The sequence below is a fragment of the Mauremys reevesii genome, linkage group 11 (genome assembly GCF_016161935.1).
Source record: "Mauremys reevesii isolate NIE-2019 linkage group 11, ASM1616193v1, whole genome shotgun sequence".
Taxonomy (NCBI): domain Eukaryota; kingdom Metazoa; phylum Chordata; order Testudines; family Geoemydidae; genus Mauremys; species Mauremys reevesii.
Window position 1 is genome coordinate 3,087,656 of NC_052633.1, and position 19,658 is coordinate 3,107,313.

At 41.4% G+C, this 19,658-nt stretch overlaps 1 protein-coding gene across 13 annotated transcripts in view; it reads left to right on the forward strand.

The window, feature by feature from the left end:
* AGAP1 (ArfGAP with GTPase domain, ankyrin repeat and PH domain 1) overlaps window positions 1-19,658 on the forward strand; it is a 634,072-nt gene that overhangs the window by 403,940 nt on the left and 210,474 nt on the right. For all 13 annotated transcript variants that reach the window (XM_039494096.1, XM_039494097.1, XM_039494092.1 and 10 more), the window contains one exon: window positions 14,804-14,908. In XM_039494096.1, the coding sequence (XP_039350030.1) occupies window positions 14,804-14,908 (105 nt within the window). The remainder of the gene's footprint in view (window positions 1-14,803; window positions 14,909-19,658) is intronic.

Genomic DNA, 19,658 nt, shown 5'->3' on the forward strand with positions numbered 1-19,658 from the left:
CCTAGGAAAGAGATGCCCCCCTCCCCCCCCCCCCCCGTCCTCTTGCAAAGGATTACGGGCCAAGTATACAGCAGCTCAATGAAATTATTTTTTAACATGGAACACTTCTTTTATTTAAAAAAAATCTCATAGTTCAGAGTTTCTGATGGTTGCTCATGGAGACCTTTTTGGTCCCAAAACTTCACAACATGAAGTGTGAACCCTTTCTTCACAATAATATGGACCACAATTTAAAAAAAAAATCTTCCTTTTCTCCATCAATGTTCCCGGTTTTGTTATTCAGTAGATGCTGTATTAAATTGGATTTTGTGTCCATCATTATTAAAATGTGAAGTGTGTCGGTCACAAAGCATACATTTCAGGGCAGTTAGCTGAATAATTCTTTTCTTTATTATCCCAAATTACTGCTGAGCTCTGGAGAGGTGAGCAGTTTAGCCAATTATTGCCATTTGAGCTGGATTTGTGGGTGATTAGCTCCTGGTCGAATTCAGTCCTGGCAAGGGCTTTGAAGCCTTCGCTTGTGTGATTTTCACAGCAGTGAGGTAGGAATAGACGCGGCTAATGACAGGAAGGTCGCTTGGGTTATGTGACCTGTGAGGGGAGGGTTTGGGTTTAGCAAATAGGGCATCCACAATAACAAGTGTGTCACTAACCCTGCCGTGCATAATCGGAGTTTTATAGGATTGTTGGAGATGCTGACAGCTCAATTAAAGTGTAACCCTTTGTACCATACACCCTGGCAGAATGACAGAAATATTACCAACAGAAAAAGGAGGGGGCCACAAGGGAACTGGTTAAAGATCCGGTATTCTTTTTCTTCCCTCCTTCATGGAGCTTGCACAGACCAAGCAGCAAAAAGTATCCTTTTGTGAAATAATAGGCTGTCCGGGGGAGGGGTATGGTTCCAAACATGTCTACAAAAAAAAAAAACTCTCTGTTAAGTGATCTTCCTAATGTTTCTATGGAAACACTTTAGATCAAGATGGAAAGTTAAAATCTGTTTTTAAGCCCGACAGGGCTTCCTTCCATCAACCTACTCCCTTCCCCATATACCTCACTTTATACAAATACAATAAAGAGAATTTCATGGAGCAGGGAATTGAGTTACAGTAGCTGTAGTGCCCACCTTGGTGTTGAGATGTCTGCATAATGGTCACTTTTGATTTTTTCCTTTATTGCCTTTATCTCTTGAAGAAAAATTGATCTGTTGTCTTGACAGTACGGCCTACTTTGCAGCTGTTATGTCATGGTAGGGCCATTCCTATATTCAGTATGTAATATTTGTTTATGCTGTCAGTTTGCAATGTTTGTTTATTTTACTTTTAAGTAACAGTGTTTCATTGATGTTTTGTTTGTACCGGGGTAACATCATTTGTCCAATATAGTTCGAAGACCATGCATGATACAGTGGCCACAGCAAGAAATATTGTTCAAACAGAGCTGATAGCTGCTGGCTTCTGTACTTCTGACTTAGATCCCTTGGTATCAGCCCTCTGGTTTCCTGAACACTAAGTTAATGATTTGTATTCCAGTGAATTTTGCATGAGCACTCACAGTGGTCTCAAGGAAACCACAACTGCCAATGCCAAAGGGTTAATAAACTTTTGATTATTAAAGGCTGTGATTTCTACAATGCAGGATAAATGGGAATAAACGGTGAAAGACAACAGAGCTCTGTATACGGTAAGGCAAAATACAAATGTTTGACTTGCTTGGTGACATGCCTAGACTAGACTAGCTAGTGGCTATTCATATCAAGGGATGCACAGTTCCCTTTTAAAAATGAGTAAAATTTAAAAATGAATGTAAATAAAACAGAAATCACGGGTAATAGCTGCATCAGAATATAATGCGCTATTGATACAAAGCCTTCAATAATAAAAGTGATGATGAGCAAGGGTAGTGTACTAGATGGGTACTCATTTATCATAATGCTGTCACCACAGGAGTGATTAAGAGCTCTCACAAAAATTACAGTATTTCCACTTCCTTCAGAAGGTACATTCATTATTATTATACCATGCATTGCCCACTGTACTACCAGCATGTGCCTGGTGGTAATTCCTATAGTTTTAGGGTTATAAAACTGTTACTATCACCTCACCAGAGCATTGTGTGCACCTATAGTGGAGTTACAGCAGTACCTACTGCCTTTAGCCATCAGTTCCTATTTCACTGCCGACAGTAGAGGAGTTGCCTTAATCTGCTGTTGCATAGAAGCCTTTTTGCCTTAAAAATAAGGAAGCAGCCTTTCAGCCAGCTGAAGAGGATATTGTTGCACATCTGATACCAACCCACCTCTTTTGGTTCCCCGTACAATGATTTCTTGTCACTCTCCCTCCGATAGTTTAGTAGAGATGATTATGACCAGAGGTAAAACTAGCAGCAAGTCCCACAGTTCAGCATGATTTCAAGTACCAGGATTCCAGTAGGCAGAGATTGTTATATTGAGAATTGTCTGTGTTCAACATGAAGGTCAGTAAGCGAACCTTACACCATTTTCTTTTGTAGATGAGACAAGACGACATCACCATGAGAGAATTCAAACTTCTAGGTTCAGTTTCAAGGGTGCACAGTACTTACATTATGTTTCAAAAGCTTGAAACTCCAAGCTGTAACCTGCATCTATCAGCCCTGTGTGATCTCCCTATGGAAAGGAGATTGTAAAATATCTATCTTGGATTAACCAAATCAACTCAGGCACAGGAGTCTTGAGAAGTCTCTGAAATACAGCAATATTAGGTAAAAGCAACAAAGAATCCTGTGGCACCTTATAGACTAACAGACGTTTTGCAGCATGAGCTTTCGTGGGTGAATACCCAGTTCTTCGGATGCAAGTGGTGGAAATTTCCAGGGGGCAGGTTTATATATGCAAGCAAGAAGCAAGCTAGAGATAACGAGGTTTTTTACAAAAACCTGTAGGAGAACACTTCAACCTCCCTGGCCACACAATAGCAGATCTTAAGGTGGCCATCCTGCAGCAAAAAAACTTCAGGACCAGACTTCAAAGAGAAACTGCTGAGCTCCAGTTCATCTGCAAATTTGACACCATCAGCTCAGGATTAAACAAAGACTGTGAATGGCTTGCCAATTACAGAACCAGTTTCTCCTCCCTTGGTTTTCACACCTCAACTGCTAGAACAGGGCCTCATCCTCCCTGATTGAACTAACCTCGTTATCTCTAGCTTGCTTCTTGCTTGCATATATAAACCTGCCCCTGGAAATTTCCACCACTTGCATCCGAAGAAGTGGGTATTCACCCACGAAAGCGCATGCTGCAAAACGTCTGTTAGTCTATAAGGTGCCACAGGATTCTTTGTTGCTTTTACAGATCCAGACTAACACGGCTACCCCTCTGATACTTGACAATATTAGGTAGACATTCTGCAGAAAAAGCCAGTCTTGCCTGGCATTTAGTGTCCTTCATCCCATGTCACCAGACAAGGAAAATATTTGTACTCTTGGTAATTCCTGATGATCAGAATTTCAGGCCTAAATCTCACAGCTTTCAACTAGTGGTAACTAGAGTTAAGTTCAAAATGATATGTATGGGAGAAATTCTACCTCCTGCTAGAGAGAGGCTGCTCCCTATGCTTTTTGGACCTGATGTGTGCTTCCATGAACATCAAGACAATATGCATCCACCTACTGATTCTTGCGCTATTCTCTGTTTGGGGGAGCAACACATAATCTTACGCTGGATCTGGGTGACAGACTCCCTGTTAGATGCAGTGGCCTGATCCAAGTCCAGAGGCCACTTACAATGTAATGAGGCTTCCAAATTTATTCTGCTCTGAACTATAACTACAGATGCATCCACCCTAAGTCACAGTGGTTTGGCTTTCTTCAGAGGGGTGGAGGCAGCAGCTGTATACACTTCAGTCTGTCAGAGGCCTGTTATCCAAAAAGATGGCTGTAATTCAAGTGGACAGTAAGGCTGTCTTATCCACCAACAAGTAGCAAAAGATTTCTTCCTGTGACAGAAAGCCCTGCAGAGGTGGAACTGGGCAGTGTCTCACAAAATGTTGCTGCTTGTTACTGACTTGGCAGGAAAAGAAAACGCGGTCCCAGATGTGCTCACCTGGTCAGTAACAGGTCCTCACATGTGGTACCAATATTGGAAGGGATAGGTAGCAAATCTTTCTCATGTGGAAAACACCTAAGACTGATCTGTTTGGCATATAGCTGAACAGAAAGATACCATTTTTCTAAGTTCACATGCACAAGACATACGTAGCCCATGGTGGTAGATACACTCTCATACACTTTTCACCATCCTTTCTGGTAGCAAAGGTCCTCCGCAAGAGAAGAATGTTCCATGAAGCTTGTTACTCATTATTGGCCAGGGTTTAGGCCAGATCTTAATCCTCAGTCACTGTCCTTTCATTAGGGAATCCTTGGGTAGCATAGAATGGCATAGCCAGTTCCTACTTATTTGTTGTGGTCCTGCTAATGGAAGGAACATCTGGGAGCAAGAGGTGATGTGACTGTGGGACCTGATGATCATGCAATCCCATGCTGCTTGATGGCCCACTATTGGCCCATTACCAAAATAGAAGCTGCTGTAAGTTACTCCAGGAGCCAATCCTGGGATCAGAAGTGGTGGAAAGATGGTGTATGTGCTGCCCTCCTTGGGTTCTGCACTTGAGTGGAACCAAGGATCTACCACTTTTTAAATGGGATGTCTTGTGAGGTAGGGTATAATGGGCCCGTAGCGGATCATTTTGCTTGTCCAACACAACAGTTATTGAACTGTTTCCTCTTAGCACGGTGTGAACTCCATACTTCATTCCTAGGGGTGATCTTTTCATGACATGGTGTAGGTAGACCAGATCCTGTTCAGACCCCTAATTATCAGAGTTTCTGGGGTCTTAATGCATTTTAAAAAAAAACATTATGAATCCTTTGGAGCTTAATGTTGTTCTTTCAAATTTGATCAAACCCCCAGTGAACCATGTTGTTCCTCTGAGCTTAGGTATTTTCAGTGGAAAAATTGATTCCTGGCCAAAAAAACCCCACCCCTGACCGACAAAAGCTTTACCAACAAAAGTGCCACTGTGGACAGCACTGTGTTGGGGGGTGGTTTAATTATGCCATCTGGAGAGCTCTCTCCCGCTGGCATAGAGTGGCTACAGAGGAGACCTTACAGCTCCACAGTTGTAGCGGTACAACTAAGTGTATGTTAGCAGTGTTATAGAACTTCTGAGGTAAGACTGCCCCAACTTTCCCATTCTCTAGGTATATTTATTTAGCCAAGGATTGTGCTATAGTTCATTTTTCTTTATCTTACCGCTCTGTTTATTAATTATGTTGGCACTGGCGATCACACCATTCTGGTACTTTGAAGCTTGTTTTTGTTTTTCAGTTTCCTTTTGCTTCCTGGATAGTGCTCCAAAATGCAGACTAATGCTACAATCAGTTTCTAGGAACAGAGGTTTCATTATACTTCACTTCTGTAGAATAGAAAGACACTTACCTGTAGTTGTACATAGCAGGTATGTTGCAATGATAGATGTCCACACACACACCTTTCTTCCCCTCAATGTTAGGGATACATTTTGAACATTTTTTCACCTTGTTCCTCAGATGAACTGATGCTTAGAAGTAGCAGGTGCCACTACCATCACCTTAGCAGGTGCACATGCTCATGCTGCTTGCTGGTGAGATGGTTTAATATTTATAGAACTGTAGTTGTCGCCAGTCACACTCTGGAAGCACGGGGAGAATTGGAGATCTATTATCATTAGCATTTCTGAGAGCAAGAATTACCGGTTAAGACATTTTCTCTTGCTGAGTTGGACAAACCAGACAGTTGCAATACAGTTAGTTTAAGAGATCACAAGAATTCACAGGCCATTTTATGTGATCTATTGTGGGAACTGCAGGGTTTGTCAGACTGTTTACAGCGCTAATGGATTTGGAAGGAAGCGGATGCTTTATTGACCAAAATTCATATACAACAGATGTTTGTGAACTTGTCTGTGAAAATTGACTCAGGACTGTTTTTCGTTTGTTTTTTTTAAATGTGGTTTTCCTTGTAAATAGTATGCAGATTACATGGCCATGGGAAATATTTAGCACTGTTAGCTGCTAATTACAATAGCTACTGATGAACTGGAGAGCTCTGTGGGAAATTAAGGATTTATGCAATTTATGATTAAGTGAAAGATGACATGTTTCATTCTGTCAAAACAACAGAAGGAGAATAGAAACAAATATATACAAATATTTTCTTCTCGAGATGGACACCTTGGGTGAAATCCTATCTCCACTGAAGTCAATGGGAGCTTTGCCACTGACTTCAGTGTGGCCAAGATTTCACTTCTTGATTTTAGCTCGCCATTGTAAGAAAAATCAAATATTTCTGAAAGTCCTCTTCGTTTAAAAAAAAAAGGCAGTGCATCAAAGAGCAGTTGAAAAGTGTAGTAAGACTAGAACCTTTGTTTTAAGGAGTAACAAAAAATTGAGGTGTATTTTTGCTCATGTATTAATTTTGGCATCTGGAAGCCTCACTGAGTCCCATAACTCTCCTCTGCCTGCCTCCATAACCAAAAGCAGCAGTTTATAAGTTCCTATAAAACAGGGATGCAAAGGCAATATTAAACATCCGTAGCGTTTTCAACAAAAAATTGAGCCCCACTATGTAGAACCCAGAACACACACAACTTTAGACAAATTCATGGTGGCTTCTTCATTCACTTTCATTTAAAGCTGCTTACGCAGGTAAGGATTGCTGCCCAAGGCAAAGGATTCATAATGTCTAGATTTAATTGTTAACTAGATATTCAAACTGAGCTGGCTTTTAGAATACATACTAGTCCCTAGAGTTTCAGCCCACCACCTTATGTGCAATCGATCCCACACGGGAGTCTTGTCATTAACTGTTCCTCGTGTTGCCATAATGATCAGGACGCCAAACCTGACAGTGGTCTGTAGCATCTCTTGGTGTCTTGAAGTTCAACACCACCAGCTGATCGGCGCAGTTAGGGCCCTGATCTCTTAACAGCAAATGCAATCAATAAATCTTTGTTGGTAAATAATTGCTATTGAACAGAGTTTTAATATAAATTTATGAGCAGTGTTTTATTGCAGCTTGGGGCTACAGCAAGCCACTGAGTGATAGATTTCAGATAACACTTACATTCATTACATTAACTTTGTAAGTTATTTAAAGCTTGTACACTTAACATTGCTTTTGGCTTGCAATGACCTCTTGGGACTAGATGCAGAATACACATTACTAATAAAGAGATTGCAATACAGACAGACAGTTCCTCTGTTTTTTGCATGATGAGAGAGTTCCTTGAGCAAAAACTAAGCAATGGAGTGTGTGTACTCAAATCAAAGCATTTTTCTTGTAGCTCATTAAAACCACACAAAAAATGACCTGGTATTAAATACTGTAAATACAAAGTATCCCACTATTAAATCCACCACAGTTTTTGGGGAAGGTGATAAAATTTAATTTGAAGTGTTAAATTCTTTTCATAGTTGGTGAGCAAATTGGAGGTGTTAAAATCTGAAAGTCTTGAGGCTTGGGTCAACCATGCCTTAATTGTGCTGCTAAAATTGTTGAGATAGAGGAAAGTACGAAACTGAAGTATGTGCATGGATCAATTGTCAGATGAAATGATACTATCTGGTCAATGAGAGTTTTTGGAACAGACTTTTTTAATAAACAAAAAGTGATATCTTGGAGAGATTTGAGGGCTAGAAATTATTATTTACTAAGATCAGGTATGTCCCTTAGTTGAATGGTCTGAGGATAAAACATGACTTTATAATGTACTGCATGTACACTAGTAGATCTTGGGAGGTAAGCACCACTTGAAAGTGGAGTGAGCTGAAGGACTTTTTAAACGCAGTGTCTATTTCTTGCTTTGTGTACTGTATCTATATTTTAAATCTAGTTTATGGTGAAGAGTGTTTTTTAGCTATTCTTAACTCCTAGGCTCAGAACGTTTTTCAAGGCCATTCTCCAGGGTTGTCACAGACAGAGTGGCTCTCTTACATTAGAAAAATAGATATGTTTACATTTTTGCTCGATTAAACATTGTGTTAAAATGGTGACTGCATATAATTGCTTTTTGATCAAGATGATGGTAATTTTGAACAGTGCTTTTAACTTAGTGGAGCAGGAAGTAGGTTTGTATACACTTTCCTACCTGCCCTTTATAGTCTCTGATTTCCTGGGCTGATGTCCCCTGTATTCAACAATTAAAATACCTCCCTTCCATTTTTTCCCATTGTTTTCTTGCCTGATGTTTCTATACATTTCAGAGTAAAGAGCGAATTGAAGTGATTCATCCAGTCCCCTTTTGCCTCTCTGCAAGGGGGACCCAATTCTGTTCTGCATCTGAGGAGTATGGAAGAAATGAAAATAATTTTTTTATGTCTTGCTCTGATGTGGAAAATGAGGTCAGGGAGATCTCAGGGGCTGGCGCCGGGCCATGGACCGGCCGTTGAGAAACACTGCATTAGAGGAGATGATGCAGGGGGGCTGTAATGTAGTCTATCTCTTCCTTCCACTGTCTACTGCCTAACATGCACTTGCACAGGGTCCACAACAGTGGTGTCCAATCTGTGGCTCTCAAGATTCTAAATGTGGCCCTTGAGGACAACTGTGTTAAGAAACTGTGTATTTTTATATGTGTATGTATTAAAGAATAGAAAATGTGCTTCCTGAGCGTCACCCTGTCACTTTTAACCAGAGGGGCTGAATCAGCTTTGACACCACAGGGAGGAGTTAGGGGATCCTGCAGTCTCAGGGTATGTCTACATGGGGATAAAAAACCCATAGCTGGCCTGTGTCAGCTGATTCAGCCTCGCAGGTTTTGGGCTAAACATTGCTATGGAGATGTTCAGGCTCAGGCTGGAGCCCAAGCTCTGAGACCCTCCAGCCTCGCAGAGTCCCAGAACTCGGGCTTCAGGCCAAGCCCAAACATCTACATGGCAATTTTTCAGCCATGGAATTTGAGCCCCACCAGCTTGAAGTCAGCTGAGCTGGGCCAGCCATGGGTTTTTATCCCAAAGTAGTCATACCCTCAGGAGCATTCTGAGCAGTTACTGTGTCCCTTCTCTTCTGCAGCGGAGTACCTTCCCCAGGGACGTATACCTGGAGAGGGGGAGAGAATAAGCTCTAGCTGCACCATTGCCTGCTTCCCTCCTGGCTGTGAGAGCCCCAGGAGAGCACAGGATCTGCCTGAAATTTAAGGGAATGGCTAGCAAAAGATGACTTCCCCTTCTGAGCCACCTGGGATAACCTAGGTGAGGAGAGAAGGAGGAGAAGCTGAAAAACAGTTCCCTGATTCTCATATAGCATGATTTTAAAGGTTTCAAAGTAGCAGCCGAGTAGAGTAGAGACTAACATTTATTTGAGCATAAGCTTTCGTGGGCTACAGCCCACTTGATCGGATGCATAGAATGGAACATATAGTAAGGAGGGGTGTGTGTGTGTATATATATATAAAAATAATATACACACATACAGAGAACATGAAAAGGTGAGAGTTGATTTTAAAGAAACGTTGAAATTGCTTTAGTTTGTGCTGCCTGACTTTGCTCTCCCAAGGAGGTGTATCAGCAGTGCTTCAGCCACTCTCCCACCTGGCACCCTGCATACCTCTCCACCCTGGACTGAGAGAGGGAAGGTGTAGGAGCCGCCTATGATGACTCTGCATTTGCTGAGCCAATCCCTTACAGGGGAATTATGGGTGGTTTCCACTCCCTATGCACCACCTGAACAAAGGGAATAGGTCAGAACAGGGAAAACAAGGGAATCTTCCCCAAAGTATTGATTGCAGACCCTTGATCTTTTAGAAATAGTACATAGCACTGGCCCTCAGGCTGAAAAAGTTGGGGCAGGAGATTGAGCAGGCCCTTCTTTCAGTAAAACCAAAGTCCCCTTAACTACAGCTAGGTACAAGTGACGTTTAATTCCATATTTTCAACTGGTGTTTTTAATGTTGAGAATCCTGTGTTTTCATGAGGATATTAATAACCTTGTGTTGAAATTAACTTACTTTGTGTGTACACTGACTATTAAAATCTTTACAGTTTAGCCTTTGCCAGAGGGTAATTTTGCCCTGGACTCTCTATGCTTAATGAAGAGATACTGCAAATAATGTGGTGATATGAATTACTTCTGAAGTTATTACCACTGTACTAGACATGAGTCTGAACTAGAACCCCAGATCTGTTCCACCTCAGACTTTGGGAATGTTCTGATCCAGAGTAGAGGTGGAGGTTCATTTTGCGTCCTTAAATGAAGCAGTATTACTTGTTCTACTGTGTTTTGAGTGCCATTGTGGGTCAAATATATCTTGTGAAGTATTTTATGTTTGGACTGATGGAATGAATGGCTGACACTAGCTATAAATACTTCTTTAGTCAGTTAACTCAAATAGTTAAAACTACAACAAAAACAAATCACATCATGTTAAGGTTCCCTCCCCACTCTGAGGTACAGATGTGGGGACCCACATGAAAGACCCCTAAGCTTATATTCCACCAGCTTAGGTTAAAAAGTTCCCCAACGTACAAATCCTTTCCTTGTCCTTGGATAGTACTGCTGTCACCACCAAGTGATTTAGACAAAGATTCAGGAAAAGGACCACTTGGAGTTCCTATTTCCCCAAAATATTCCCCCAAGCCCTATCACCCCCTTTCCTGGGGAGGCTTGAGAATAATATACCAACCAGTAGGTTAACAAAGTGAGCGCAGACCAGACCCTTGGGTTTTTAGGACACTAAAAACCAATCAGTTTCTTAAAAGAACTTTATTATAAAGAAAAAAGTAAAAGAAGCACCTCTATAAAATCAGGATGGAAGGTAATTTTACAGGGTAATAAAAAGATTTAAAACACAGAGGATTCCCCTCTAGGCTCAACTTCAAAGTTATAAAAACAGGAATAAACCTCCCTCTTAGCGTAGGGAAAATTCACAAACTTAAACAAAAGGTACTCTAATGCATTTCCTTGCTATTACTTACAATTTCTATAATCTTAGATTTATCGTTTCAGTAGAAGCTGGGTTACCTGCTTGCTGTGTCTCTCTCTATCCAGAGGGAACAAAAACAAAAAGAGCACAAACAAAACCTCTCCCCCCACCCCCAGATTTAAAAGTATCTTCTTTCCTTATTGGTCCCTTTGGTCAGGTGCCAACCAGGTTATTGGAGCTTCTTAACCCCTTACAGGTAAAGGAGGGATTTTATGCTACCCTTACCTGTATGTTTATGACACATCACAAGGGAGGTTAGATGTACATAATGTTCAATAGAATGCTACCATACATAAAAATAGAGTGGAATCCTCTTTTTTAAAGAATATGAACCGGTGTAACTTGCATTTTGATTGTCAGAGTCATGACTTCACCCAGATCCATGAAATGGAACTTCCTAACTCTTACATGCACAGTAGCAAAAGTTTCTTTGTGCAAGAACCAAGTGCATTTTAGACATTTTAATATCGAACTTCTAGGATTGCCAGCCCTCCAGGATTGTCCTGGATCTCCAGGAATTAAAGATTAATCTTTAATTAAATATTGTCATGTGATGAAACCTTCAGGAATAGGTCCAACCAAAATTAGCAACCTTACACTTCATTGAGCTTATAATTGCCTTGAACAGGCACCTCCAAAGTAGTAAAATGTTTTACCTGTAGCTGAGTGGCAGTCAAAAATGCGTAAAGTGCATTTCCACTTATTGAAAATATGAAGAAAGTGGAAAGGAAAAAATTGCCAATGTGATGCTTTACAGTTTAATTCCCATTAAAGACTACGAAGAAAAAACATATCAGCACCAGTTGGGGAATAGCTTTTGTAAATTATTTTTTTATTTATATAGCATAGTGATAACAGTGCAATCTTACATTTAGGGGAATTCAGTTTTAGGTGCGTGTAAAAGACTGGAAAGGTGAAATGACATATCACCTGTTATAGACAAACATAGAAGTCAAAGGCAGATGCAAGCTTTTATTTTTAATAGAAGAAAACTTCTCTTACATGAGAAAACAGTAATTGGCATATAAACCTCAAACTTGCAGAAGCATGAAAAGAACCTTCAGAACCCTGTTTCATTTTTACAAGTCTGAGGTCTCCAGCACTGGGAAGTTGCATCCAAAAACAAAGAGAAACCTGACCCCCAAACTATCAGAAAGTTACTACAACACATTTGTGCCTAATTTCAGTCATTTAAAGTGTGCTTTTGGGTACAGTGTCTTTCAGAGCCGATGTGGATTCTGAAAGGTCACTGTTGCCTTTATTTAAGGAGTGTGTCAAGTAAAGGGCAGTTAGGACCCTGGACTCCCCTGTGGATCCATCTCCATAGTTGCTAAAGGAGTATTATGAATCCATCTGGATTGTGGCATGGGAGATTTAGTTGAGGATTATGTCTGTCAGTGTTTTGGGGAGGGAAACGGTTTTCTGAAGCAATGGAGCAGTTGTAATTGTGCATTGGCACAGGCCTGACCCTTGTCCCCCTGTATTGTTGGGACTCAGTCTGAAATGACATAATTTTATAAAGCAAGCTGTTGAACTAAAAAAGTAAGCATGCATCACAGCTTTCTTTAGGTTTATTCATTTTTTAAAAATGTACTAAATACAGTATCATAATAGTTGGACATATTATACCTTTTACTTTCTATTTCCTGCTGTATTTTCCATGTACTAATATCAAATGCTATTCCTTCATTATTTAATTTTATTTAAACATAAGAACCTGATTTTGGTTTGAACTGATCCATGCTGTTGAGCACCTGTGACACCACAGGATATATTGAATTTGCAGATACTTCTCAGTACAAAATGACCAGGCCTAGCTGTGGGTCCCCAAGATAGTACTTGGATACGAAGATAGAAGTTTGATATTTGCCTGAGTAAGAGCAGTTTAACTAGAAATAGTCCTCAACCAAATTATACTGTGCAGCATTCATTAAGAGATGCCTTATAATTGTGTTTTTAATCAGAATTTCCTAGACAAAACTGTTCCTAAAGCATTGGTTGGCATATCTTGATTAGCCTAATGGGCTTAGTTTTTTATTTAGTTCAGGATAGACTGAAATTCCATAGAAGTTCCAGCCAATCTAACTGTGATAATGAATTTTGAAAATATAAATCATGGCTTGTAAAACACTAAAATTCAACTGAGAGGTGTTTAGATCAAATGCCTTATTAAAGTGACTATCTTCATAATGTTTCAGTTGTTTTAAACTCATGATGAAAGATCTTTTAGTTATTAATGCTAGTTATTGAAAGTTGCAAGTTCCACTTACATGTTTAGTATAAGTTCAATGTTTCGGTCCTTTTCCTTTTGAGTGTTACAATTACCAATATAGATGTAAACTGTATTTCAGCATGGGCATAACTGGAATGGGAGAACCAAGTGATTAATTGAAATGAATTATGTTTATTAAAAATTGTTTGTCTCATGAAACCACTCCATCAGTGAACTTGGTTTCCTGTCTCTCAATGCCCTAACCAGTCAACTTATACTGTAATGTTGGGGGGAAATGTCCCCAGGGTGAGACCACTTCCTTAGTTAACATGAAATGACACCATATGTTTGAATTAGGTTGGTAGTAAGATCAAGTACATACAAATATTTAGTTTTTTTCTCATGGTTTTGTTTTCTTGCCCGCCCTTCTGTATTTTTCCTATGTTCCAGTTTTTCATAAATTCCCATTTAGTTTTGTCTGCATCTGGACTTCCTTACAGACCGTTTTTTGTCTTGAGTTTCCTTTTTATTTTAGTTCCTTTCCTCTCCAATATTTTTGTGTATTTTCAGTAGTTTTACATCTTAATTCATTGTTCAATCATCTCTTCCCGCTGCTGTGGTAAATTACTTCCTGTTTGGCTGCTCTTATTTTCCCTTCTGCTCCCTGGAAAAACAAAACTTGGCCTCTTCCCTCTCCCTCTCTTACTCCATGACCCCCAGGTTATCCTTCCATCCATCTTCTTCCAAGGTTCCCCTCTGGATTACTCAAGATTGCACTCTCAAAATCTCCCCTCCGCAACCTGCTTTAGCTTTATTTCCTTGTAAGGGTCTCTCCTGCTGTCACCTGCATCAGTAATGCTTCTCCTTGCTAGGATTATAAGTAACTGGAAGAATTTCTGTGCCATGCCACTGCTTGGGAAAGGGAGAGAAAGCTGCACAAATTAGTAGAACGAGTGTTCATGCAGAAACAATCAAATGCTAACTGCTGCCTTTCCGTGCCCATGCTGCGGCTGAGCTCAGATACAGCAGAAGAATCCACAAATAGCAGTTGACATAAAGGAATCCAGGAGCCACACACTAAAAACACTAGAATCCATAATTGCATGGAAAATCCATTCAGACAGAAATTTATTATTTATCATTTATTTTATAGTGCCCACAAGTGTACTAGGTGTTTGATCTTTGCTCAACTTAGAGTTTATTGTTATGGCTATAAATCTGACTGAGCGCCACCATTAAGATATAAATTCCAAGGGAGGTATAATTCAGTACAAAAGCTTCTCGTGATAGCCCTAGTGGACAGAGCAAATGTTGACACAGACGATATTTTGTTGGGCTATCCTGCTTTATTGAAAACCATGTTGAAGAGCTATTACTCTACTGCTGCTGAAGCTGCTGGTAGCTGCCATTCGATATATTTTGGCAGAAAGAGAAGGGAGAAACAAAATGAAGAGATAGAGAAGCTTGTAGGGAAACACAGTACTAGAATGTTAGTGAATATGTTATAAGTCTCTGCTGCCCTTGCCTTTGAATGGCTATGCATTTGCAAAAGATCATGTTTAATTCCTTTCTCTGCCTTTTTCCTCTCTAACAGGGTGTGCTGCTAAAGCGAAGTGGCAAGTCATTGAATAAAGAGTGGAAGAAGAAATACGTTACGTTGTGTGACAACGGTGTACTGACCTATCATCCCAGTTTACATGTAAGTATGCCACACTCTTTGCAGTCAGCACTTGTCAGACCACAGATCAGATACTGTTAGCAGGCTCATCTGGACAGGGTTTGACAAAAATACCCTGTCTCTGGTGGAAAGAAATCCTGAAGTATGAACCTGAGGGCACACTTTAGCTAAAATTCCATAGTGTGATCACATGTACAACCTAGATAACCTTCCTTTATGCAGTTTACTAGTTGTTCAGTAGACGTAAGAGTTTATTTCATGTTGGGCTTCTTCTAGACTTGCAGGAATGGCTGTAAATATCAGGATTTTAAGAGATGACACTTCTTGATTTGTGAAAGGTGATATGAATGCAGTAAATAAGAATGTATTTTTTAAGCTTTCTATAGCTCATGTGTTTCCTGGGTAGCAGTGATGGTGGCATTTTTAAAAATAAAAAACATTTTATCACCTTTTTAGATTTTAAATTACTGTGGAATTTTCACATACACCATTAAAATCCCTTATGTGGAAGACACTATTGCACCGATCTTGCGTCAAGAAGGGGGTGAAAGCATGAGGCGCCTCGCCTCCCTTTAGGCCCTGCAACACAATCCACAGTCCCAATTGCCTGGGGGAGCTTGGTCGCTGCACAGTGCTAGTACTCCTCTGAGCAGTAGCTACCTGAAAAGAGTGGAGAAGAGTTTGCTCCATCGGTCAGAGCTGATTGGGTAGGGATGGGAGAACATGCTGCTGCATCTCTTTGGAAGGTGGTGGAGCCAGAACTGCTTCTGCAGTGTGGGATGCCAAGACACTCAGGCTCTTCCACATGCTGTCCAGCACAGGCCATGGCTTAAAGCCACAGTCTAGCCCTATATTTCTGAATTCGCCAAGACCCACAGAGATGGGGGAGGAGGGTGTATTTTTGTGTTGTAGAATCACATTCCTCACTATGATCAAAGGTCTGTTCAATGTATTGTCATATAAACCCAGCATTCCAGCAGCCTCATCTGTCTTTAAACGGAACATGTAACTCGTGAGCTCTCAAGCATTGAAGGATGTAAATCTCTTCTCTGCAGGGATGCGGCATAGCGGAAATGCTTTGGCGTTCATAGATCTGCACGTTGATCCTAGTTTTCGGGGGCTAAAACTGTTGGGGCCACCTGCTGGACTGCAACAATCAAGTCTTTCTTGAGCTCTTCTGCTGAACGCAGTCTCCTGGGAGTACAATCCACTGAGCATTAGTGCTTGCTCTGGCTTGGGACAAAACTTCTCAGCCTTACTTCCTACCCTCTTGGGAATGTCTTAGTGTCATCTCTGATGTCACTTCCTTGACTCTTTAGAGCTATTGATTTCATAAATTGCATGGCAGTTAGCTGCAAGGCACTGACCCGCAACAGAATTCATATCCCAGAATCTTTGTCCACTCCAGCCGGGCTTCGTCCCCTGTTCCTCTGATCCTTTTAGAACAGCCCAACTGCATCTGCTTCTCTGGGTCTTCCATTAAATTGTGTGAAGCTGGCGAGAGAGCCTCAAAGCATTTGACCTTGAAGCAAGAGTTGAGCCTCCCTGCTGCAAGTCAAGACTACCAGCATTGCACTTTTGCGAGCAAAGCTGATACAGGGCAATCAGTTCTGGGTTTTGCTGAAGGTATATCTCCATGTACGACCACTTGCTCACCTTCCTCCCCGTACATCTAAGGGTTTTATAACTTCTCATTACTTTTTCCTGGCAATTTAAGTTTTAAAGTAATATCTCCACTACCACATTGAAAGGAACCAGCCATTCGAGCACCAGGAGCAGAGAGTTTTCTCAGCAGAGGTGTCACAAGATGTCTCACTTGATCAACTGGCTTACAATTTTAAAGCTATAGGAATTTCCACCAAGTTAGTCTGTGGGTGCACAAAGCCAATAGTAATCCACTGAAATGTTCTGTTACAGAACAGGGTGAAGATTGATACTTTAACACACTCTCCTTACTGTGGCTTGGTGTGCAGTCAAGTGAATGTAGCAAATTTAAAATGCCAGTCTCTTTAAGGTTCGGAAGCAGCTACTGCACATTCACATTATAACATTACTATGGGGTGAACAATAACCCATATTATGTCATTTTAAATGTTGTTTCCATTGGCATTAGTCTTGAAGAAGCCATTGGAAATCATTGCAAAAGTAACGAGAGTGCCCATGGAACATTTTTTGTTTTTGTTCGTTTAGGTATTATCAATGTAAAGTGTGGAGCACTGTTACTCTCTCTATCAACCAGGTGGCAGCCAATTACCATGAATAGGATTTTTTTTGCATCCTCCAGGCAGTAGGTGCTTTCTGCTACTCATTCTGCAGCAGAGTTCCACACAGAGTCAATGGTCTGCAGAGGAAAAGGGAGAGCAAGGCCAGTTGTAGATTTTGGTAATCCTGTCTTTATCCTTCATCGTGGGCAAGTGCTGCTCTCCCCTTGGTGGGTTGGAAATGGAAACAGCTTCTGCCTCTCTGCCTAGTCATATATGTAAACCACAGCTTGAGGCAGAATCAGATATTCAACACTCAGTTACATACATAGACCTGTTTGTACAGAATTTCTACATAAGCAGTCTTCTGTGTAGACTCCCTGCTTGTTGTGAATATGAAACTGGAGTGAAATGCTTGGTTCATCAGGCTTTACTCGCTGCATGATGTGCAGGAAAGCTATGCTTGTGTCAGATGGACACACTTAATATATCTGTTGCTTGGGGGCAACACACATTGCTCAGAAATGTGCACATTGTAGCAAGCTCAAAGCCAGGGCTCACAGAGATAGAGGACCTGAGCCTGAAACCCTTTTTGATGGAGAAGTCTCTACGACCAACCTCTGACCCAGGGCAGGAAACCCCTCCCGGCACAGATCACCAGACATTTCTCTAGCAAGGTCTCCTAAGACTCATTCTTCCAAAAAAGCTGCAAGGAAATGGGCATCCTCTTCGTCTTGTAGAGAGCAGATCAAGAGGAAGTGGTCTCCAGCCAGGTCACTCTCCTCGGTGCTGACCACACTGCAGCTCAGCACTTACGAGGCTCCAGGAATCTCCGGCACCTCCCGTGCGGTAGCCTCTGCCGAATCCCAGCTCTCCAGTGCAGAGTCAAGGGGCACCAAGCCTACCTCCTCCACCATGGCACCGTCAACGACACTGAAGGAGTCAGAACCGTCAGTCACTTGGCCAATTATACCGCTGTGTCAGCACTCCTTCCACTGACACTAAATTACATTCTCAAATTAAAAACCTCTGGCATATCCATAAGTTCGACCAATGTACACCTTACTGCTATCACTGTCTTTCATCAAAAAATCGATGAGGCAATGCTGTTCACACATCCAGTCACCAAACGATTCCTTTAGGGCCTACAAATAATCTACCCAGATGTACGCCCATCTACACCACTGTGGGACCTTAATTTGGATTTAAAAAGTCTCACCAGAACCCTGTTCAGACCCTTGATGACTTGCTCTTTAATGTGCCTATCAATGAAAATCGCATTTTTAATGGCAATCACATCGGCTCGATGTGTGGGAGAGGAATAGGGGCTGTCATGGCAGACCCACCACATGCTATCTTTTTAAAAGACTAAGTTACATTAAGAACCCATCCAAAATTCACCCCCAAGATATCCTCGTCCTTCCATTTAAATCAACCAGTACATCTACACACATTCTTTCCCTAACCACACGAGAATGTATATGAAGCTGCATGGCACATCTTGGACGTTAGACAAGCTTTAGCATTCTACCTGGATAGAACCATACCATTTAGGAAATTCCCGAAACTCTGTTTCTATCGCGCAAGGTTCTGAAGGATCCTCTATATCAGCACAGAGACTATCAAAATGGATTTCCGGGTGCATTCACCCAAGCTACCAACTAAAGGACATACAATCCCCATAGGGGACCGGATCACGTTCTACCAGATCAATAACATCATCTGCAAAACACTACGCAATAATACAAGGTCCAGAATCAGATGCAAAGCTAGGATTAGCAGTGTTATCCTCCATCAACCAACCAACTCCAAACCCCTTCCATCCCCAGGAGGGCACACTGTCCTCTACAGTCACCTGAAGTGGAGTACCCACAGGGACATCACTAGAAGAAGAAAAGGTTATTCACCTTGTGCAGTAACTGAGGTTCTTCGAGATGTGTTCCCCTGTGAGTGCTCCACTACCCATCCTCCTCCCCTCTATGTTGGAGTGTGCAATAGGACTCTACAGTAAAGAAGGAACTGAGGTTCGGGTCACATGCATGCTAGATGAGGCGTCAATGGCGCCGTGAGACCAATACTGCGCATGTACGACCCTGTATGGGCACTGCTACAAAACTCTCCGAGCAAAGGCGCACTGACACCTGAGCTGGAGCACTCACAGGGGGGCACATCTTGAAGAACCTCAGTTACTGTACAAGGTGAGTAACCTCTTCTTCAGAGCTCTGGAGTTATGGTTCCCTAATGTGTAGCACTTGGCAACCCTTTCGGGAATAGTGGGGATGGGGAGGGTATAAGGGGGAGAAATAAATGAAAAGGCAATTTCAGTCCCTCTGTACTGCAGATCGAATTGATGCAAAAGTTGCAGGGACAAAAATCATTAAAATATTTAAACTATTCTTCAAGCACTGACAATGTGTTTGGCAACATTGCCTCGTATCAGGTCTAAGGTCATAATGATCACAGATCCTTACTATCAGATACGTTCAGCAGCCTATGAGAAATGACTCAGTGGTCTTGGACCATTTCTGCGTGAAAAGTCTACATCACACAAACCGGTATCAAAACTGGCA